Here is a 24,996-nt window from a genome sequence, read left to right as displayed (position 1 = left end):
ATAATGAATTATGTTGTATTAATAATGAAGAATTATTACTGATGTTTGCTGTAGAATACAGAGGATCAGTGATGTGGACGGACTCACCAAACTCGATGTTCTGGACTTACATAATAATCAGGTGCACATTTTATAAATACAATAATCCATCAGTTATATTATTACTAATATTATTATTATTATTTTTTTTATTTTTTAATTATTATTGTTGTTCTTTTTGTTGTTGTTATTGCTGTTATCCTTATAATAATAATAATAATAATAATTATTATTATTATTATTATTATTATTATTACTGTTGTTGTTGCTGTTCACTTTATTATTATTATTATTGTTGTTGTTGTTGCTGTTATTATTATTATTATTACTATTTTTATTATTATTGTTATTATTATTATTATTATTATTATCAATATTATTATTAATAATAATATTGTTGTTATTATTTTTATATTATTAATATTATTATTATCATTATCATCAATATTATTACTATCATTATTATTATTATTATTATTGTTATTGTTGTTGTTGTTATTAGGCACTGAGAGCTGCTGCTGTTTTAATAATCTATAAATCCCATTGAACGTATCACATTATTCCTCTCCACCATTAAAGTCAGCATGATTTTTTGAATGCATGTTGCTTATTATAAAAACATCATCAGGTTTTATTAGCTTTTGTCATTATTTAGTCATTAACCAACTTTTTAAAATAGTTTTTATTTTATTTTTTTAGGTATTCATTAACTATTACACACACACAATAGTAACACACAATATTACTATTATATTTTTGTGTGCACTTTTGTAGTAATTTTCTATGCTTTATTAATACTTTTAATGATTAGTTATTATTTAATTATGAGTTATTAGTAATATTTTCTTTAGTAATTCAACAGAATTTTGTAATCATTTTTTTTGTTGTTGTTGTAATTTATCAGGTTTTATTAGTAATAAAAAATTTTAGTAATTCACCAGGTTTTGTAAATAGTCTTTTTAATTATTAGTTATTAGTTAATTATTAGGTATTAGTTAATTTGTTCTGTAATTTTTTTAGTAGTTCATCAGGATTTTTTTACAGGTTTTTTGGTAGTAATTTTTTGTGATTTGTCGGGTTTATTAGTTATCAAAAAAGTTTTTTTTTTAAATTCCCCATTTTTTCCAGTAATTATCAGCAGATTTAAACATGTGCTGTGATTGCGGAGGCTGATGCTGATTGGTTGATCCTGCTGTGCAGAAGTAGCTCCGCCCCCTCACTCTTGTCAGTAGCACATCACAGAAGCCGATCATTTCCATCATCAGCCTGTCATTTATGGCTATTTTAATCACATTAAGTGCTAGTTTGGGCTGCTGGACGTTTATGTGGATGTTTATCGGTTTTTATAGCCATAGTGCTTTTGAAGTTGCTTTTTATTTCACTCTGAGCGGCCTTGAATGTCCCTAAACTAATTCAGTGCTTCATTTAGCTGCACATGTAGAATAAGGCAGAGCCCACATCATCCTAACAATTATCCACAACACCCTAGCAACCACATAGAAACATCTTAAAAACCATCCTCAAAACCTTAGCAACCACCTCAAAACATCTTAACCATCCTCAACACCCTAGCAACCACCTCAAACAAATTAACAACCATCCTCAACACCCTACCAACCACCTCAAAATATATTAACAACCATCTCCAACACCCTAACACCCAAGCAACCACCTTAAACAAATTAAAAAACCATCCACCCTAGCAACCATCTCAAAAGATATCAGCAACCATCCTCAACAGCCTACCAACCACCTCAAAACATATTAACAATCATCCTCAACACCCTACCAACCACCTCAAAATATATTAACAACCATCTCCAACACCCTAACACCATAGCAACCACCTTAAACAAATTAAAAACCATCCTAAACACCCTAGCAACCATCTCAAAAGATATCAGCAACCATATTCAACAGCCTACCAACCACCTCAAAACATATTAACAATCATCCTCAACACCCTAACACCCTAGCAACCACCTCAAACAAATTAACAACCATCCTCAACACCCTACCAACCACCTCAAAACATATTAACAACCATCCTCAACACCCTAACACCCTAGCAACCAACTCAAACAAATTAAAAACCATCCTCAACACCCTACCAACCACCTCAAAGCATAGTAACAACCATCCTCAACACCCAAACACCCTAGCAACAACCTCAAACAAGTTAACAACCATCGTCAACACCCTAACACCTTAGCAACCACCTCAAATCACCTTGACAACCATCTTCAACACCCTATAGCAACCATCTCAAAACATTAACAACCATCATCAATACCCTAACACCCTAGCAACCACCTCAAACACATTAACAACCATCCTCAACTCCCTAACAACAGCCTCAAAAGATATTAACAAACATCCTCAACACCCTAACAACAACCTCAAACATCTTAACAACCATCCTCAACACCCTAACAACCTCAAAACATTAACCGACCTCAACACTCTAACATGCTAGCAACCACCTCAAAACATATTGCACTTTGCAATGCCTATTGAGTTTACATCACACAACTCTCAAAAATATGTAGAGTACAAACATGATTTGTCATTAACAGCACAATATATCAGTTCCTAATGCAAATGATTAGTTTTTTAATTAATTAATGTTGTATTTGAGGTCAGTTTTCAGATGCGTTGCCGTGTCAGTGTTGGAGAATGTTCTGACTGTCTGTTTCTCCTCAGATCTGTCAGATTGAAAACATCTCCTGTTTGTCGAGGCTTCGCTTGCTGAATCTGTCTGGAAACCGAATCACTCGAGTGGAGAATCTGCAGGGCTTGAACTCTCTCACCGAACTCAACCTGCGGCACAACAGCATCACGTCTGTGGTGAGAAACACACACACACACACACACACACACACACACGCACACATGCACACATATGCAGACTGGAGTCAGTTTAACATAACTACAGTTGCTACAATGTTTCACTTTGATATACAGTTGCTAAGGTATCATTGGTGGTTGCTAAGGTGTTCTGATTGTTATCCTGTGACTCATGGTCACCTTTTCATAATGCAGCAGTTGAGAATGCTGCATCTGATCACTTAGCAAATAAGAGTAGCACAGTCATCCTGCTGTCTGCGATTAGTGACGTTTTTTCTGTTGTGTCTGTGATTGGTGGAGCCGCGTTGCACATCGGCTGGACGGTGACGTCATATTGTGTCTGGAACATTGCTGCTAAATATAGAAGCATTCAGAGAGGAGGATCAATGCACAGATCCAGACAGCAGTTACAGCACGTTTAAGGTGTTCAGACACCGACTGCAGACAAAAAGATCACAGAATATTCCATCATCAGGTTATTGACTGAACATCCTAGCACCTAGAAGCATCTTAACAACCATCCTCCGCTCCATTGCAACAACCTAGAAACATTTTAGCATTCACCTAAAAGCTTCAAAGCAACCATCCTTAACACCCTAGAATCCATCCTGAAACATTTTAGCAAACACTGTCAACACCCTGACAAAATGGAAACATTCTAGCAGTCACCAACAACACCCTAGCAACAACCTTGAAGCATCTTAGGATCATTTCAAGACCCTTGCAAACACCTTGAAATACTTTTACCTATTGTAGTAAATTCTTAGCAAACACACACAACACCCGCGCAAACATCACCAGTACCTGGAAACATTGCAGCAACCCTTCTCAAATCCTAGCATCTACAAACATTTTAGTAGCACTCATGCACCTAGACACATCTTACAACTACCTTCACACCCTAGCAACCACCTAGAAACACCTTAGTAGCATTCTCAAAACCATAGCAAACTCCTTAAAACATCTTAGTGTAGGCCAGGTAGTAAGTGTTGTGCAGGAAAACCTCACTCCTCTGACCTCTAAAGGTGCTCTAGTGGCAGATGCTAGAGGCCATGGTCTGTAGCCTCCTTGTTTAGAGCAACCTACTCTTATGCAGAAGGTTTACATTAGCAACCATCCTCAACAATTGTTGTCAAAATATTTTAAAAACCATCATCAGCACCCTAGAAACAACCTGGAAAAATCTTAATAATCATCCTCAACACCCTGGCAACCACCTCAAGCCATCTTAGCGACCAATCCTCAACATCCTAGCAACCACCTAAAACATCTTAGCAACTGTCTTCAACAGCTGTTGTACAAAGATCTTAGATACCATCACCAACAACCTAGCAACTACCTGGAAATGCCTGAACAACCATGCTCAACATCCTACCAACCATTTTAAAACATCTTAACAGCCATCATCAACACCCTAGCAATCGCCTCAAATAATTGTAACAGCCATCCACAACACCACATGCAAATGTCTTGACAATATCCTCAACACTCTAACAATCTCCTTTAATCAACTTAACAACCATCGTCAACACCCTAACAACAACCTCAAAACATTTTAACAACCATCGTCAACACCCTAACAACAACAACCTGAAAACATATTAACAACCATCGTCAACACCCTATCAACAACCTGAAAACATATTAATAACCATCGTCAACACCCTAACAACAACAACCTGAAAACATATTAACAACCATCGTCAACACCCTATCAACAACCTGAAAACATATTAATAACCATCGTCAACACCCTATCAACAACCTGAAAACATATTAACAACCATCGTCAACACCCTATCAACAACCTAAAAACATATTAACAACCATCGTCAACACCCTAACAACAACAACCTGAAAACATATTAACAACCATCGTCAACACCCTATCAACAACCTGAAAACATATTAATAACCATCGTCAACACCCTAACAACAACAACCTGAAAACATTTTAACAACCATCGTCAACACCCTATCAACAACCTGAAAACATATTTATAACCATCGTCAACACCCTAACAACAACAACCTGAAAACATATTAACAACCATCGTCAACACCCTATCAACAACCTGAAAACATATTAATAACCATCGTCAACACCCTAACAACAACAACCTGAAAACATATTAACAACCATCGTCAACACCCTATCAACAACCTGAAAACATATTAATAACCATCGTCAACACCCTATCAACAACCTGAAAACATATTAATAACCATCGTCAACACCCTAACAACAACAACCTGAAAACATATTAACAACCATCGTCAACACCCTATCAACAACCTGAAAACATATTAATAACCATCGTCAACACCCTATCAACAACAACCTGAAAACATATTAACAACCATCGTCAACACCCTATCAACAACCTGAAAACATATTAATAACCATCGTCAACACCCTATCAACAACCTGAAAACATATTAACAACCATCGTCAACACCCTATCAACAACCTGAAAACATATTAACAACCATCGTCAACACCCTATCAACAACCTAAAAACATATTAATAACCATCGTCAACACCCTAACAACAACAACCTGAAAACATATTAATAACCATCGTCAACACCCTATCAACAACCTGAAAACATATTAACAACCATCGTCAACACCCTATCAACAACCTAAAAACATATTAACAACCATCGTCAACACCCTATCAACAACCTAAAAACATATTAACAACCATCGTCAACACCCTATCAACAACAACCTGAAAACATATTAATAACCATCGTCAACACCCTATCAACAACCTGAAAACATATTAACAACCATCGTCAACACCCTATCAACAACAACCTGAAAACATATTAATAACCATCGTCAACACCCTATCAACAACCTGAAAACATATTAACAACCATCGTCAACACCCTATCAACAACAACCTGAAAACATATTAATAACCATCGTCAACACCCTATCAACAACCTGAAAACATATTAATAACCATCGTCAACACCCTATCAACAACCTAAAAACATATTAACAACCATCGTCAACACCCTAACAACAACCTGAAAACATATTAATAACCATCGTCAACACCCTATCAACAACCTGAAAACATATTAATAACCATCGTCAACACCCTATCAACAACCTGAAAACATATTAACAACCATCGTCAACACCCTATCAACAACAACCTGAAAACATATTAATAACCATCGTCAACACCCTATCAACAACCTGAAAACATATTAATAACCATCGTCAACACCCTATCAACAACCTAAAAACATATTAACAACCATCGTCAACACCCTAACAACAACCTGAAAACATATTAACAACCATCGTCAACACCCTATCAACAACAACCTGAAAACATATTAATAACCATCGTCAACACCCTATCAACAACCTGAAAACATATTAATAACCATCGTCAACACCCTAACAACAACAACCTGAAAACATATTAACAACCATCGTCAACACCCTATCAACAACAACCTGAAAACATATTAATAACCATCGTCAACACCCTATCAACAACCTGAAAACATATTAATAACCATCGTCAACACCCTATCAACAACCTAAAAACATATTAACAACCATCGTCAACACCCTAACAACAACCTGAAAACATATTAACAACCATCGTCAACACCCTATCAACAACAACCTGAAAACATATTAATAACCATCGTCAACACCCTATCAACAACCTGAAAACATATTAACAACCATCGTCAACACCCTATCAACAACCTAAAAACATATTAACAACCATCGTCAACACCCTAACAACAACCTGAAAACATATTAACAACCATCGTCAACACCCTATCAACAACCTAAAAACATATTAACAACCATCGTCAACACCCTAACAACAACCTGAAAACATATTAACAACCATCGTCAACACCCTATCAACAACCTGAAAACATATTAATAACCATCGTCAACACCCTAACAACAACAACCTGAAAACATATTAACAACCATCGTCAACACCCTATCAACAACCTGAAAACATATTAACAACCATCGTCAACACCCTATCCACAACCTGAAAACATATTAATAACCATCGTCAACACCCTATCAACAACCTAAAAACATATTAACAACCATCGTCAACACCCTAACAACAACAACCTGAAAACATATTAACAACCATCGTCAACACCCTATCAACAACCTGAAAACATATTAATAACCATCGTCAACACCCTAACAACAACAACCTGAAAACATTTTAACAACCATCGTCAACACCCTATCAACAACCTGAAAACATATTAATAACCATCGTCAACACCCTAACAACAACAACCTGAAAACATATTAACAACCATCGTCAACACCCTATCAACAACCTGAAAACATATTAATAACCATCGTCAACACCCTAACAACAACAACAACCTGAAAACATATTAACAACCATCGTCAACACCCTATCAACAACCTGAAAACATATTAATAACCATCGTCAACACCCTATCAACAACCTGAAAACATATTAATAACCATCGTCAACACCCTAACAACAACAACCTGAAAACATATTAACAACCATCGTCAACACCCTATCAACAACCTGAAAACATATTAATAACCATCGTCAACACCCTATCAACAACAACCTGAAAACATATTAACAACCATCGTCAACACCCTATCAACAACCTGAAAACATATTAATAACCATCGTCAACACCCTATCAACAACCTGAAAACATATTAACAACCATCGTCAACACCCTATCAACAACCTGAAAACATATTAACAACCATCGTCAACACCCTATCAACAACCTAAAAACATATTAATAACCATCGTCAACACCCTAACAACAACAACCTGAAAACATATTAATAACCATCGTCAACACCCTATCAACAACCTGAAAACATATTAACAACCATCGTCAACACCCTATCCACAACCTGAAAACATATTAATAACCATCGTCAACACCCTATCAACAACCTGAAAACATATTAATAACCATCGTCAACACCCTATCAACAACCTGAAAACATATTAACAACCATCGTCAACACCCTATCAACAACAACCTGAAAACATATTAATAACCATCGTCAACACCCTATCAACAACCTGAAAACATATTAATAACCATCGTCAACACCCTATCAACAACCTAAAAACATATTAACAACCATCGTCAACACCCTAACAACAACCTGAAAACATATTAACAACCATCGTCAACACCCTATCAACAACAACCTGAAAACATATTAATAACCATCGTCAACACCCTATCAACAACCTGAAAACATATTAACAACCATCGTCAACACCCTATCAACAACCTAAAAACATATTAACAACCATCGTCAACACCCTAACAACAACCTGAAAACATATTAACAACCATCGTCAACACCCTATCAACAACCTAAAAACATATTAACAACCATCGTCAACACCCTAACAACAACCTGAAAACATATTAACAACCATCGTCAACACCCTATCAACAACCTGAAAACATATTAATAACCATCGTCAACACCCTAACAACAACAACCTGAAAACATATTAACAACCATCGTCAACACCCTATCAACAACCTGAAAACATATTAACAACCATCGTCAACACCCTATCCACAACCTGAAAACATATTAATAACCATCGTCAACACCCTAAAAACAACCTCAAAACATTTTAACAACCATCTTCAACAACCTGAAAATGTATTAACAAACATCCTCAAGATCCTAACAACAACCTCAACATCTTAAATATCCTCAACACGCTAACAACAACCCCAATTCATCTTAACAACCATCCTCAACACTATAAAAACCATCTCCTAAGATTAAAACAATGCCCCAACACCCTAACAACAACCTCAATTCGTCATAGCAACCATCATCAACACCCTAACAACAACCTCAAACATATTAACAACCATCCTCAACACCCTAACAACAACCTCAACATCTTAACTATCCTCAACACCCTAACAACAACCCCGATTCATCTTAACACCATCGTCAACACCATCCCGACCATCTCATAACATTTTACCAACCACCCTCAACACCCTAACAACAACCTCAATTCATCTTAGCAACCAACCTCAACTCCCTAACAACAACAACCTCAAAACATCTTAAGAACTATGCTCAACACTATAACAATCCTCTAAAAACAATGTAACAACCATCCTCAACACCCTAGCAATCCCCTTAAATCTTAGCAACCATCCGTAACACCTCAATTCATCTTAGCAACCATCCATAACATGCTCCCAACCATCTTAAAACATCTTAGCAGTCATTGTCACCTTAGGAAACGCATGGAAATGTCTTAAAAACTATCCTCAACACCCAAACAATCACCACAAATCCTCTTAGCAACCATCCACAACACCCTAGCAACCACACATTGACTGTGTGTGAAAGCTGAAACCACTGCCTGTTTCTGCTGTCAAGCACTTCTTGTGTGTGCTGAACACACACTCACACACACACACACACACTCTCCCCTCCCCCGCAGCTCTTGCGCTGCCCCTCCCGCCGGCGTTGTGCGCGCGCATGTGTGTGTGAGTACGGGTGTATCAGTGTGCCGGTGTCTGTAGGATGCAGCATCATCTCTCCATCTTTTCTGCCTGTCTGTAGACGGATGTGGAGCATCTTCCTCGTCTGCAGCGCCTGTTTCTCAGCGCCAACAACATCAGCAGGTAACAGCAGCTTCAGCACCAGTGTGTGTGTGTGTGTGTGTGTGTGTGTGTGTGTGTGTGTGTGTGTTTAAGCTGTCTGAGGACACACTGTGCTCTAATACTGCAGCAGTGCACACACACACACAGAAGCATTTGAACTGTTGTGTGTCTTATTCTGTAACCGTGGGAACATGATTCAGTCGTCTGTTCCGCTGTTGTCATGGTGTGAGTGCTGCGGTTGCTAAGGGAGTGAGCGGATGCAGGAGTGGCTGCAGTCTGAAGTGTTGATGCGGTCTGACGGCATGTTTGTCCCTCAGTACTGCTGTGTCATCCTGCTGCATCCACTGCCCTGAGTGTGTGTGTGTGTGTCTCTGTGTGTGTGTGGGTGGGTGGGGTTAACTGAAGCTCATGGGTCACTCAATATCTGTGTTAAATTTAATTTAAAAGAGCTGATATGCAGAAATCCCCTTTATTTGGGGCTTACACCCAGTAGTGTGTGTGTCAGCAGTGTGTGAGTATCTCCAGCAGCCTCTAATGATGAACATGAGTGAATTGTGTTTATTATAATCAGACTTGATGAAGGAAACACTTTGATTGGCATTCTCCCTTTGTACGTGTCATCAGAGGGGGAAAAGCCCCACCCACTAGTGCATAAACAGCAGCCCTGAGTGAGAAGCAGCCGTCTGTCCATTAGCCATTAGAGCAGTGGTAGGAAATCTATGGCTTCTTGAGCCACATGTGACTCTTTGACCAAAAGTCTGTGGCTCTCCAGCTGTCTTCCTTCAATATTATATTATCATTTAAAAAACTATAACCATCACTAAAAATCTGTTGCCTATCGAAAACACAATTACAATCCCATCCTAAATTGTATACAGAACAATGAATAAGAGCTAGGACGTTTGGACCACTGTACGTTTGTGGCCACATGGATAAACCTGAATTGTGACCAATAAAGGGCAAACATCCTCCATTTCTATAGAAACTTAAATATAAAAAACATTCATGAGTGGTGATGAAAATAAAAATACTGTAAATTATTCTTTCTTCATTCGTGGACTTGCTCAACATGTGATGCTTCATGTTTGTTTATTTTTGGGATGAGCATGGACATAAATTAAGGTTTTGTTTAAACCTGTATTATGTATAGTAATATTACAAATAATTATATAGTATTAGTAGAAATACTATAACAATTTTTAGTAATTTATTTAATATAGCAAATGCATTTTGATATATATATATATATATATATATATTAGAGGTGTGAACCTACACTAGTCTCACGGTTCGGTTACGATTATCATGCCATCGATTCGGTTCAATTCGATATTTCGGTGCATCACGGTGCATTGACGGTGCTTTCCATACACAGTTTTATATTTTCTTCACAGCAGCATTTCTTGTATTAAAATGTATGAATATATTTATATTTATATACTATTTGTAATACAATTTTGTCATTTAATACAAACAGTCAGATTTATAAACTGTAACTTTAAACAAAACGAGCATTTAGCAAATAATATAAACAAATATAAATATCCAGCTCAATTTCTGATCCTTGTGTAGTTCTCTTACACCCCTTTGATTGGTCACACCCTCAAAAAAAAACAAAACGGTTGCGATTGGCTCTTGCGCGTTGCGCTCTTCACAGATGAGTGATGCTGATAAGCGGCAGGCGGCAGCGGCGATCTCACAGCTGATGTATGATAGACACGGTGGAGAAAACTCTGCAGACACGCGCTCGTTTCTGGATGCAAAAGTAACGCTGTAAAACAGCCGAGAAGAGAAGAAAAGCCACGCCAGCAGGTCAAATGGGCCACTGTGTGTGAGTGAGAAAGAGAGAGAGAGAGAGAGAGAGAGAGAAATGGAGTATGCTACTTTCATTCTCTCGATCTCAGTGAAATAGGGGCTATTGTTGTATATACCAGTAAAAGACTGATCCAGCAAACACACACAGTGAAATTGTGCAGTTTATGAGTTTTAAGTAGTTAAAGCGTTGTAAATACTCGCGATCGCCTCCCTCGCGACAGAGCGCATATGAGGTAAATGACGTCAGTAATAACCGGTTATGATTATTACTGAACCGATACCGAATTGTACGCGTCTGCATCGCAGTGCACCGGAAAAACGATTATTTTTGACACCCCTAATATATATATATATATATATATAGCTCTTTACAAAAATGCATTTGCTAAAAAAATCAGAATTTTTAGATTTAGCTTATTCAACTTTACTGTCATGACACATGTAATAGTACAAGGCAAAGAAGTGCAGTTTAGGTCCAACCAGCAGTGCAATAGCAGCAAGTGCAGGATACAGGTCTCAGTTATAGAAAGACTATGGTGATATTTACAGATGGATGTACTATCAACATTATAGACGGGTTGGGTTAGCTATAAACATAAATTTACAATAAATGAATATATGTACAGGTTGCTGTAGTCTCAGCGGCGGAGGCTGGAAGCTGGGCCTCAGCGAAGACTCGTCCCAGCTTCCAGCCTCCGCTGCTGAGACTGCAGCTCTGCACAAGACGTTTGGCCAGCGGAGAAATTTAAATGGTGGTGCCCAACTGAGTCTGGTTTCTCTCAAAGGTTTTTTTTCTTCACTTTTGCCAATTTAAGAAGTTTTTTCCCCCTCTGCTGTCGCCACTGGCTTGCATGGTTTGGGATCGGTGGAGCTACGCATCGATGGATTTGATCTCCAGTGTTTAGACCCTCAGTAGTGATTATTAAACCACACTGAACTGAACTGAACTGAACTTAAACACTAAAATAAAACTGGATTACACTGTTCCAATTTACTAAGATCTTTTATGTGAAGCTTCTTTGACACAATCTACATAATAAAAGCGCTATACAAATAAAGGTAAATTGAATTTAATTGAATATTAATAATCAGGAGTGTGCAGATAGATAAACGTAATTACTGATATCCATGTGCAGTGTGTATGTACAGGTCAAATCAGTGAATCAGTGCAGTGAATATGTGCAATTATTAAATGTGTAAATGTTAAACAGTGCAGTGATCATGAGGAGTTTAAGTTAGTGGAGAGTGGGGGGTGTATTAAGGGGGCAAAAGAGTCAGTGAGGGGCAGAGGGAGACAGCTCTGGGGAGAAAGCTGTTCCTCAGTCTGCTGGTTTTAGTCCGGGGGAGCCTGAAGCGCCTCCCGGAAGGCAGGAGTGAAAACAGTCTGTGAGCAGGGTGAGAGGTGTCCTTCAGAATACTGATGTCCTCAATGGCTGGCGGTGTGGTCCCTGTGATGCGTTGGGCAGTTTTCACCACCCGCTGCAGTGCCTTACGCTCAGCAACAGAGCAGCTTCCATTCCAGACTGTGACACAGTTTGTCAGGATGCTCTCTATTGTGCAGTGGTAGAAGTTCACCAAGGCGGCTGATGAAAGCTGGTTCCTCTTAAATTGCCTTAAGAAGAATAGGCGCTGGTGAGCCTTCTTGACCAGGCTGGAGGTGTTGGTGGTCCAGGAAAGGTCCTAAGAGATGTTGGTTCCCATGAACTTGAAGGATGAGACAGGCTTATTTGGCTCTTTGCTGAAAAAAGGTTCCTGACCCCTGCATTAGAGTGTTTGAGCTGCTGAAGGTGATGTCAGCATAGACTAAGAGGATTATAGATGTGGAGTTCTAGATGAACAGCGACAGGAGCGACACAGACTGACAGAAGCATCAACACACACACACACTGAAGCACACATGCACACCTGACCAGCACTCACAACACACACACTGCTGCTTTACATCTGTTACTATAGTGAGTGACGCACAAGCGTCTGTAGCTCCGCCCTCTTCTGAACAGAGCACAATCTCATTTGCATTTAAAGCGACAGTAACCAAAACACCACAATTAGGGTCAGCTTGAAAGGGTCAGTTTAGAGAGCTGGAGAACATCATCTGTGTGCTGTTGTCAGCTCAAACTCACAAACACACATGAGAGACAGCAGAGACGCAGTTTACAGCTTGTTAAAAAAGGCAGAATAGGTCTCTTAATTCCTGAAGTTTTGGTTGGGGCTCTGGAAGCCTGCTAGCCTTCTTTCAATTTCTTCAGATTATTTTTACATCACAATTCCTGAAATACTTATTTTACACCACAATCTTGATTTGAAAATAAATTCTTGCAATTGTGAGTTTGCATCTTGTAATTCTCTCACAATTACAAAATCATTCTGAAAGCGTAGCCCTATATACCAGGGTGTAAAAGTCTTAAAAAGTATTAAAAAGTCTTAAATGCTATTTTACAAGGTATTTTGTATCAGTACGCTAAATTTTGCCTGAATTTAATCTTTAAATATTTGGGACGTTGTGCCGTTTTTTTGGAAATCGATAAATTCCTGCTAGATTTGGCATCACGCTGCTCTATTTATTGCAGTAATCAGGGAAACACTGTTATTTCTGTTGTTCTATAGCGCCACCTGCTGGATTAGCATTTTTATTTACTCAATAGATAATGTATTAGTTTCAATCAGTATTTATTAAATAAACTGCAAGATAAAATGTCGCCGATGGGGTCTTAAAATGTGTGGAAAGAGTCTTAAAAAAGCCCTTAAAAGGTATTGAATTTCATTCTCTGATTCCTGCATATACCTGTATTCATTTCTGGAGATGGTGAATTATGTAGTCAAAGCTTCGTATGGCTGCATTTCATCTTTTAAACGAGCTCTATGGGCCGCTATGATGCCGTTCCTTTTCATGCTGACTGCTTACGTCCGTATAGACGGCTTTTTCGCTGTTACCAATTTGTGTGGTAGTTTGACATGTACTGTACATCAGTAGATTTGAGACGCAGAGTAGAATTAATCATGATAACGGGATTCAAGTCTAGTGAAAAATGGCTCCAAAAACAGGCAAGACAAAAACAGAAGCCAAAGAATAAAATAAACAAGTACACAACAGGTGAGAATATGGTAAAATCTGAAAACGTGGTAAAAATCAGGCAGTCGTGAGGGCTTTTCTTTTCCTGGATTGCTTTTGAAAACACTGTCGGTTGGGTTTAGGGAAGGGGTGGGCGGGTCAGTCAGTCAGTCAGTCAGTCAGTCAGTCAGTCAGTCAGTCATCCCTCTGGTGGGTTTATGCGAGAACAGCAGGAGTGAAGACGCTCGAGAGAGAAATTTGAGATGTGAAAAACCATACACAGCGGCCTCTGGTGGATTTACCAAAACAAAAACTGCAAAAAAAAAAAAAAAACGTTGCTCCTGGGACATATTTCACACTCCCCAGTAATGTGTACAGGGGTACCTATCAATAATAAGCCTGTGTTGCACAATTCTTGTATTTTTGTTGCAAGATTGATATTACATCATGATGTCTGGTTATTCACATCTCACATCTTTAACTTTAGGTTCATTTTGTCTTTAATTTCTAGTTTTGACCAATTTAACAAAGGAACTCTGTAATGGTGTCTTTTTTTTCCAACCCAGGCTGAAACGAAAATGTATACGTTTCTGGAGGCTGCGAAATACATCCTAGGGGCTACTTTTTTTTTTTTTGCAGTTTTTGTTTTCGTGAATCCACGAGAGGCCAATGTCTGCGCCTTTTCTATCTTAAATTGCTCTCGCGAGTGCTGTTGAGCCTGGTGTTCTTGCGTAAACCCACTAGAGGCCGCTGTTGACTGACTGACCGACCAAACAATCGACTGACCCAGCCTCCTCCTTCCCTAAACCCATCCAATTTTAACGGTTGACTCTCCCACCCAATTTCCTGAACCCAATTTTCAACAGCAATCCAGTAAAAGAAAGCCCTCGCCTGATTTTTACCATGTTTTCAGATGTTACCACACTCTCACCCTGTTATTTACGTGTTTATTTTATTTTTTGGATTCTGATTTTGTCTTCACCGGACTTGAACCCAGTCGTTGTGGTCAACTCCTCTCTGCGTCTCAAGTCCGCCAACATACATGGCGAGCTAACTAGACAAATTAGTTGCAGCAGGGAAACTCGTCAGCTGGTCAGCACGAAAAGGTATGGCGTCACACCGCCCCGTAGGGTTCATTTAAAAAATGAAATGCAGCCATACGTACCTCTGTCTACATAACTCGCGGTGTCCAGAAACATATATAGGACTACGTTTTCAGAATAAGCCTGTGTTGTTATTTTTTGATGAAAATTCACTCTATTTGTTTTGTGATTCCCCTTTGTGAGTGTAGTGTGGATGCGCTGGCCTGTCTATGGGACTGTGGCTCTCTGTCTGAGCTGAGCCTCGATGGCAATCCTGTGTGTGTGGAGTCATGCTTCAGACAGAGCGTCCTGCGCTGCTGCTCCCCACACCTACAGCTGCTCGACATGAAGCGCATCACCGTGAGTCAAACGCACACACACACACCACTGCACTCATAGTAATGTGACCATGAGTCTGAAACACACTCCACACACACCACACTAAAAAATAATTGAAAAAATAAAAGCATGACGATGCATTTTGAGCATGTCATAATCTACATAAACAAATGTTTATCTTATTTTACAGCAGTTAATGCACAGCTGTTCTTATACATCTACACTCATTCATTTATAAATCATCGTGTTATATTAACTGAAGGCAGAGAGTGTGTGTGTGTGTGTGTGTGTGTGTGTGTGTGTGTGTGTGTGTGTGTGTGTGTGTGTTTGTGTGTGTGAGAGAGAGGATCTCAGTGGATTATCATCAGATGATATGTCTCCATCTCAGTTGTTTGTTTCCCAGAATGCACTGCAACAGTGTTGGAGACTAGTACCGACAAAGACAGGCTACACATACACATAAACACACACACTCACTTACTGACACACACACACGCACGTTTATTTGTTTTTGTGAATTGTGGACACACACACACACAAACTTCCTAACAGTGTCCTGCTGTTCTCCAGGAGGAGGAGAGACGCACAGCGAGTGTTTCAGCACGAAAGGAGGATGAGAAGAAGAAGGAGAGTCACAAACAGGCTGCACACAAGGTACAAACACGCACACACACACACACACACACTGAAACACATGCATTTTTCTGCAGTTTTGTGTAGGAGATCAAGGGGGATTTGTAATGTAAGCCTGATAACTCCTGCTTAGTTCTTTAAAACGCACACACTCTCTCTTTCTGTCACACACACACACTCATGCATAACACATTCACTCACACACACACTAAAACATACACACATGTAGTGAGCTCTGGGGTTCAGACATCTGGAAGGCGCAGATCAGAATCTTCAGCTCATCTGTGTCACATTCAAGTCTTTTATTAAAGCATTTATTCTCTCAGAGCGACTGGAGGTCAAACAGCAGAAAAGCAGACGCTGTTTCTCCACACTGTCACCCATCTGAGGGATTTTGAAAAATGTGACAAATTGATAAATGGCTGTGAATATGGTATAGGTTACAGAGAAATCAACAAACAAAGAACAACCCTAACAACAGGAACAACAATAACAACAGTAACAACAACAACAACCATAACAACAATAAACAACAACAACAGTAACAGTAAAAACAATAACAACAACAACCTTAAAAACAATAACAGTATCAACCATAACCACAATCACAACTATAACAGTAACAACAACCATAACAACAGTAACAACAACCATAGAAACAGTAACAACATCAATAACAACAGTAACAACAACCATAGCAACAGTAACAACAGCCATAGCAACAGTAACAACAGCCATACCACAACAACAACAACAACCATAACAACATTAACAGTAACAACCATAATCACAGTCACAACAATAACAGTAACAACAACAATAGCAACGGTAACAACAGGCTTAACCACAGTAACAATAACCATAGCAACAGTAACAAAAGCCATAACCACAGTAACAACACCAATAGCAACAGTAACAACAGCCATAGCAACAGTAACAACAGTAACAACAACCATACAGCAACAAAAGCCATAGCAACAGTAACAACAGCTGTAACAACAGTAACACCAACAATAATAACAACGACAACAACATTAACAACAACCAAAGCCACAGTAACAACAACCCTAGCAACAGTAACAACAGCTGTAACAACAATAACACCAGTAACAACAACCATAGCAACAGTAACAACAGCTGTAACAACAATAACACCAGTAACAACAACCATAGCAACAGTAACAACAGCCGTAACAACAGTAACACCAACAATAACAACAACAAAAGTAACAACAACCATAGCAACAGTAACAACAGCCGTAACAACAGTAACACCAACAATATCAACAACAATAACAAAAGTAACAACAACCATAGCAACAGTGACAAAAATAACAACAACAATAATAACATCCATAACCACAGTAACAACAACCAAAGGAACAGTCACAACAGCCGTAACAACAGTAACAACAACAACAACAGAAACAACAACCATAGCAACAGTAACAACAGCCGTAACAACAGTAAAACCAACAATAACAACAACAGAAACAAGAACCAAAGCCACAGTAACAACAGCCGTAACAACAGTAACACCAACAATATCACCAACAACAACAGAAACAACAACCATACAGTAGCAACAGCAACAACAGCTGTACCAACAGTAACACCAACAATATCAACAACAACAGAAACAACAACCATAGCAACAGTAACAACAGCCATAACAACAGTAACACCAACAACAACAGAAACAACAACCATACAGTAGCAACAGCCGTAACAACAGTAACACCAACATTAACAACAACAACAGAAACAACAACCAAAGCAACAGTAACAACAGCCGTAACAACAGTAACACCAACAATATCAACAACAACAACAACAGAAACAACAACCATACAGTAACAACAGTAACAACAGCCGTAACAACAGTAACACCAACAATAATAACAACAACAACAACAGAAACAACAACCATAGCAACAATTACAGCAACCATACCCACAGCGAAAGCAGCTATGCATGTATATGTCCATATATGTGTATACCTGTGTGTGTGTGTGTGTGTGTGTGTGTGTGTGTGTGTGTATACTGATGTTCTGGAGATGCTGTAGTATATAGAGTAAATGCAGATGTCTTATTCTGAATGTGCTTCTGTTGCAGGAAAGGCGTCGATTGGCCATTCAGAATGCAGCGCAGCAGTGGGAGGGGCTTAAAGCAAACCTCGAACTTCCTGCCCAGAACGACACTAAAGAAGAAGTCAGTCCAGACAACAGCCCCGCCCACAGCCCTGCACAGACCAATGGAAATGCTCAGGAGACGTCACCTGATGAGCCCAGGTCAGTGAGGGAGTGTGTGAGTGTGTGTGTGTGTGTATTTATGTATATATATTTATAGGGATGTATGTGTATATGTATGTGTGTGTGAGTACATTTGTGTGACTTTGTGTGTGTGCTAGTGTGTGTTTGTGTATATGTGTGTGTTTTTAGGATTACGTGTGTGTGTGTGTGTGTGTGTGTGTTTAAAAGTGTGTTTCTCTCTCTCAGACGTCTCAGTCCGCTCACTGTTTCTGCTGGAGGAAGTGACACACGTCTGCGATCCAACAGTCGACCCAACAGCCCCAGAGACCCCCGGTAAGAGACTACAGTGTGTGTGTGTGTGTGTGTGTGTGTGTGCATGTGTGTGCTTGTGTGTCACTATTCAGCCTGGTAAGCAGCAGTGTCTTGATGTACCTATAGTGATGCTGTGTTGTTGCCATGGTTACAGGTGATGGACAGTGCAGGCATGTTTACTTGTTTAATAATGAAATGTGTTTATTTGTTGAGCAAACAAAACATTAAGATTGCATTAAAATGAACTTGTATAATAAAATAATAATGGGAGGCACAGTGACTCAGTGATTAGCGCCATGGCCTCACAGCAAGAAGGTCTCTGGTTTAAGTCCGGCTGGGTCAGTTGGTGTTTCTGTGTGGAGTTTGCATGTTCTCCCCGTGTTGGTGTGGGTTTCCTCCGGGTGCTCCGGTTTCCCCCACAGTCCAAACACATGCGCTATAGGGGAACTGATCAACTAAACTGGCTTTAGTGTATGAGTGTGTGTGTGAATGAGTGTGTATGGGTGTTTCCCAGTGAAACATATGCTGGATAAGTTGGCGGTACATTCCGTTGTGGCGACCCCAGATTAATAAAATGACTAAGCCGAGAAGAAAATGAATAAAAGTTTTATACTATTTTAATTAATTAATTAAAAGTGTTTTTTTAGATAAATACCTTCATTTAAATTAAATGTTCATGATGTTATTTATTAGTTTTACTTGACTTTATTTATCAATTATTTCTAATCGTGTTTCTTTATTAACTCTGTTTTATTTATTTGTTTATTTGTTATTTGCTATTTTGCTTTAATTATTAGTGTTTTTATTCTGTAATTTATATATTATTCATACATTTTTCATTTATTATGTTTTCATGAATTTTTTATATTTTATTTTTAATAATTCTGTTTAATTTATTTTAAAATAATGTTAAATGTACATTTTGCAGCTGGAAGGGCATCAGCTGCATAAAACATATGCTGTATAAGTTGGCGGTTCATTCCACTGTGGTGAACCCAGATTAATGAAGGGACTAAGCCGAGAAGAAAATGAATGAATGAATGACTATTTTACTTTAAAAATTATTCAAAAATATTAATTAAAATAATAATAAAATAATGACTATTTTTAATTAAAAATGTTTTTTCTTATTTCAGAAATTATTTCTGTCTGAAGTTATTAGAAAATATATATTTAAAAAATCTCAAATATATTATTTATGATTAATTATATAAATTTTTCATTTTTTTTCATTAATTATTCTATATTTTATTTGTGTCTGATTAAATTTTAATTGATCGTTTGTTCATACATTATTATACGTTTTTTATTTTTTTTATTTTTTGTGTAATTTACTTTAAAATGATATACAATACACTTTCTCCTTTAATTATCCTTATTTTTATAAATATGTATGTACTAACCGTCATGCGTTTGGTTGTGTGAGGACTCCATTAATGTGCAGTTCAGACATGAAGAGCTCTGAGTGTTTTCTGTGGGCAGAGAATTACAGCGCCGAGTCTCATCAAGAGCTGTTCGTTAAAAACTCATTAATCCCCTGAGAATTAACCTCTCTAAATTAAATCTCTCCAAACCAAACCGCTCCAATTATAATTAACCAAACGGCTCTGGAAACACCAGTGCAGTCTGACACACTATTACATGATATATTTAATTTCCCAAAAACTGTCATGTGTTGTGAATCATCGTGTTTCAACATAACACACCTATAAAAGCGCACACAGCTGGACTGATATACATTTAACGTCTGACCACGGCTGCATTTATTACTTTATAAATGCAGTAAAAAATTGCTAAAATCTAATATAATATTACGATTTCAAACTGCTGTTTTCTGTGTGATTATATAATAAATATGAATTTATTTTTGTGATGCAAAACTGAATTTTCAGCATCACTAATACTGCTTTTAAAGTCACACAATCCTATTAATAAGTATGATTTAGTTATTTTGAATTGTAATCAGTGCTATAAATACAGTCATGTTGCTTAATATATGAAGAGCAGAGAGGATCTGGGCTATTTAGTTCCCCTAAATAACAATAAATCAGAGTTTTTTCTGAAATCTGTTCATAAAGCTGCTGAGATGAGAAATCTGAAGCTGAGGGTGAGGGCGGGGCTGAGCTCATAACAATAGTGATGTCATCAAGAGCTTATTAGCTATGCATACAGTGATTGGCTGATAGGGAGGGGGAGGGGTCTGACAGATTCATTAATTGTATTTTTTTTAGAAATAATAATAATAATAATTTAGAAATCTGTATTTATGTCTATCACATATATTTGTGCAATATTTATGAGGGTTTTTGTGTGTGTGTGTGTGTGTGTGTGTGTGTGTGTGTGTATGTGTGTTTCAATAAATGTAAACGTATATACTTGTGAGGGAATGTGTCAGCAATAAGGCGATCGCTTATTAAAAGCTCATTGTGGTTTAATGTTTTCTTTTTTCCTGGTGAAAAGGCTCATTTTAGGATAGTCTATAGGGCTTGTTCTCTACAATACTCTTTATATTTCACTGACGCAGCAGCTAGTTTTAGCTCTATAACACTTTGTGAAATGCTCTTAGATTAAACATTTAGCAGTGTTAAATGTAGGACTTACACACATTGTACAATCAGTAATCAGTCAGACAAATAATTGACCTGGGTTTCATTAATGTTTTAAATGATCACTGGATTTCCCAGTGATGGGTTGCAGCTGGAAGGGCATCCTCTGTGTAAAAACGTGCTGGATAAGTTGGTGGTTCATTCCGCTGTGGCGACCGTGGATTAATAAAGGGACTAAGCCGACAAGAAAATGAATGAATGAATGATTACTGGAAGTTCTTGCAGAATAAACATATAAATGTTGTCAATAAACTCCATCTAAATAACTTTCACTTTTAATCCTAGTCAAAGGCACCCCTTTAATATAACTTAAAACTGTCCAATAATAAGTAGAGCAAATATAAGTGGAGCAAACCATCACAAATAATAGGGGGGATCAATGTAAACATAAACTAAACATTCATTTGGCTTCAGCTTAGTCCCTTGTCTATCTTGGGTTGCTACAGCGGAATGAACCACCAACTATTCCAGGATATGTTTTACACAGCAGATGCCCTTCCAGCAACAACCCAGTAGTGGGAAACACACACACACACACATACAAACACTCATACAATTCAGTTGATCAGTTCCCCTATAGCGCAGATGTTTGGACTGTGGGGGAAACCGGAGCACCCGGAGGAAACCCACACCAATACGGGGAGAACATGCAAACTCCACACAGAAACACCAACTGACCCAGCCGGTACTCGAACCAGCGACCTTCTTGCTGTGAGGCCACAGTGCAACACCACTGAGCCAGCGTGCCGCCCTAAACTATACATATCAGTTTAATTAATAGATTATAATCTACACACATTTTTAAAGATGTCCTCCTAAATGGGCGAGTTGCTGTATGATCTTCTGGTGTTCAGATGGGAATATTGTGACGTGGATCTGAATCTGCAGCACAAATGTTTCTCTCAGAAGAGTCTGATCCGTCTGAACATGTTCACCGCCAGCCTCTAAATCATTCATAAATCTCTGTGTCGGAGGTGAAAACCACAGCTCAGATGGAGAGAACTAGACACGCTGATATTATTTTAATCTTACAGTATGTCAAGAAGAAAAAGATCATTATTTCTCTTCCCCCATTGTCAGATTAATGTGCTTGTTTTAAGGAAAATCTCTCTTCATTTTGACTCTTTATTTCTGAAAACAACACAATGTGTTTCGCTTGTCGAGAAAATGCATCTTAATTTAGGAATTTGTGGATATTTGGACTAGAAACAAGACAATTTTTAATTATTTCACAATTACTACACAAAATATTATGATTATTGCCATTAGTTAAAGAGGAAGTTCATTCAAAAATTTAAAAAGAAGATATTTTGAAGAATGTTGGGAACCTGTGACCATTGACTACTATACTAATATTGTGTTCAGGCTGCGGCACGGCAGTTCAGGAATGTTTTCAGTTGAGGACAAAAGAAGATAATTTGAAGAATGTTTGAAATGATATATAATTATACAAATATTTATTATTATTATTATTATTATTATTATTATTAATTTATTATTATTATTATTATTATTATTATTATAAATAGTTAAAGGGATAGTTCACTCAAAAATAAAAATTGACTCATTTACCTCAATGACTCATAACCTCAAGTGGTTCCATTTTACTGTTTCGTTGAACACAAAAGAAGATATTTTGAAGAATGTTGGGAACCAGTAACCATTGACTTTCATACTAATATTGGCGATGCAGTGGCGCAGTAGGTAGTGCTGTCGCCTCACAGCAAAAAGGTCTCTGGGTCGCTGGTTCGATCCTTGGCTCAGTTGGTGTTTCTGTGTGGAGTTTGCATGTTCTCCCTGCATTTGTGTGGGTTTCCCCAGTTTCCCCCACAGTCCAAACACATGCTGTACAGATGAATTGGGTAGGCTAAATTTTCCGTAGTGTGTTTGTGTGGATGTTTCCCAGAGATGGGTTGCAGCTGGAAGGGCATCCGCTGCCTAAAAACGTGCTGGATAAGTTGGCGGTTCACTCTGCTGTGGCGACCCCGGATTAATAAAGAGACTAAACTGACAAGAAAATAAATGAATGAATGAATGAAAACCGGTAACCATTGACTTTTTTTTACTAATATTGTGTTCAGGCTGCAGCACAGCAGTTCAGGAATGTTTTCTGTTGAGCACAAAAGAAGATATTCTGAAGAATGTTAGGAATTATATATTATAATACAAATATTATTATTGCCATTAGGTAAGGGGATAGTTCACCCAAAAATAAAAATTGACTCATTTACCTCAATGACTCATAACCTCAAGCGGTTCCACTTCACTTCTTTGTTGAATATAAAAGAAGATATTTTGAAGAATGTTGCAAACCGGTAACCATTAACTACCATACAAATATTGTGTTCAGGCTGCAGCATGGTGCTTCGGGCTCCAGTGATTAGAGTCTGTTCCTGTCTGTTTTTTTTTCTGTTGAACACAAAAGAAGATATTTTGAAGAATGTCGGAAACTGGTAACCATTAACTTCCATTCTAATGGTGTGTTCAGACTGCAGGACGGCAGCTCGGGCTCCAGTGTGCAGAGTCTGTCGCTGTCTGAGAGCCACGTGGCGGAGCTGGATGGGGACACATTGCGTCTGTTTGGCCCCGGGGCCCTGGAGACCCTGGAGCGCTGCTGGGGGGTCCAGACTGCCGCCAGCGTCTCCACCATCATCTTCCGCTTCATCCACTACGACTCCATCATTCCTTCATTCCTGCGCATTCGCCTCAAGTTCCCCAACCTGACGGTGAGCGTCCGCAGCTGTTCAGAGTGCTAAAAGTGTAGAGTATTTAGGCCAGCGGTGTCCAAACTCATTCCTGGAGGGCCGGTGTCCTGCTGAGTTTAGCTCCAACTTGCTACACACCTGCCAGGAAGTTTCTAGTATGTCTAGTAAGAGCTTGATTGCTGGTTCAGGTGTGTTTGATTAGGGTTGGAGCTAAACTCTCCAGGACTCCGGCCCTCCAGGACTGAGATTGGACACCCCTGATTTAGGAGATCTGACTGAGTACACTGCAACTACATCTGACTGTCTGCTGTTCTCACTGTGTGTGTGTTTACTCTACTACTGTGACAACATACTATATGATGGTGAGGGATGCGGTTGCTATGGTTGCTGCACAAGTGAGTGTGTGTAAATAAAGTGTGTGCGAGAGAGAGAACGAAAGTATGTGCAAGTGTGTGTGTGTGTGTGTGTGTGTGTGTGGAAAACAGTATGTGTGAGAGAGATTGCGTGTACGTATGTGTATGGGTGTGATAAAGAGTTAGAGAGAATGTGTGTGTGTTTGTGCGAGTGCATTTGTTTGCATGTACATATGTGTGTGTGTGTGTGTGTGGGAATGTGTTGTGTAAACTTGTG

The 24,996-nt window shown here is 38.5% G+C and overlaps 1 protein-coding gene across 6 annotated transcripts in view; it reads left to right on the top strand.

Annotated features, from left to right (window-relative positions):
- Positions 1 to 24,996, top strand: part of lrrc49 (leucine rich repeat containing 49) — a 37,349-nt gene that overhangs the window by 6,476 nt on the left and 5,877 nt on the right. For all 6 annotated transcript variants that reach the window (XM_073930110.1, XM_073930108.1, XM_073930105.1 and 3 more), the window contains 8 exons: positions 55 to 121; positions 2,743 to 2,886; positions 9,530 to 9,591; positions 15,729 to 15,879; positions 16,429 to 16,512; positions 18,607 to 18,782; positions 18,990 to 19,076; positions 24,150 to 24,387. In XM_073930110.1, coding sequence (XP_073786211.1) covers positions 55 to 121; positions 2,743 to 2,886; positions 9,530 to 9,591; positions 15,729 to 15,879; positions 16,429 to 16,512; positions 18,607 to 18,782; positions 18,990 to 19,076; positions 24,150 to 24,387 — 1,009 coding nt within the window. The remainder of the gene's footprint in view (positions 1 to 54; positions 122 to 2,742; positions 2,887 to 9,529; positions 9,592 to 15,728; positions 15,880 to 16,428; positions 16,513 to 18,606; positions 18,783 to 18,989; positions 19,077 to 24,149; positions 24,388 to 24,996) is intronic.

This window comes from Danio rerio, chromosome 18 (assembly GCF_049306965.1).
Source record: "Danio rerio strain Tuebingen ecotype United States chromosome 18, GRCz12tu, whole genome shotgun sequence".
Taxonomy (NCBI): Eukaryota; Metazoa; Chordata; class Actinopteri; order Cypriniformes; family Danionidae; genus Danio; species Danio rerio.
The sequence above is the reverse complement of the archived record's forward strand: the minus strand, read 5'-3'. Positions and strand labels throughout refer to the sequence as shown.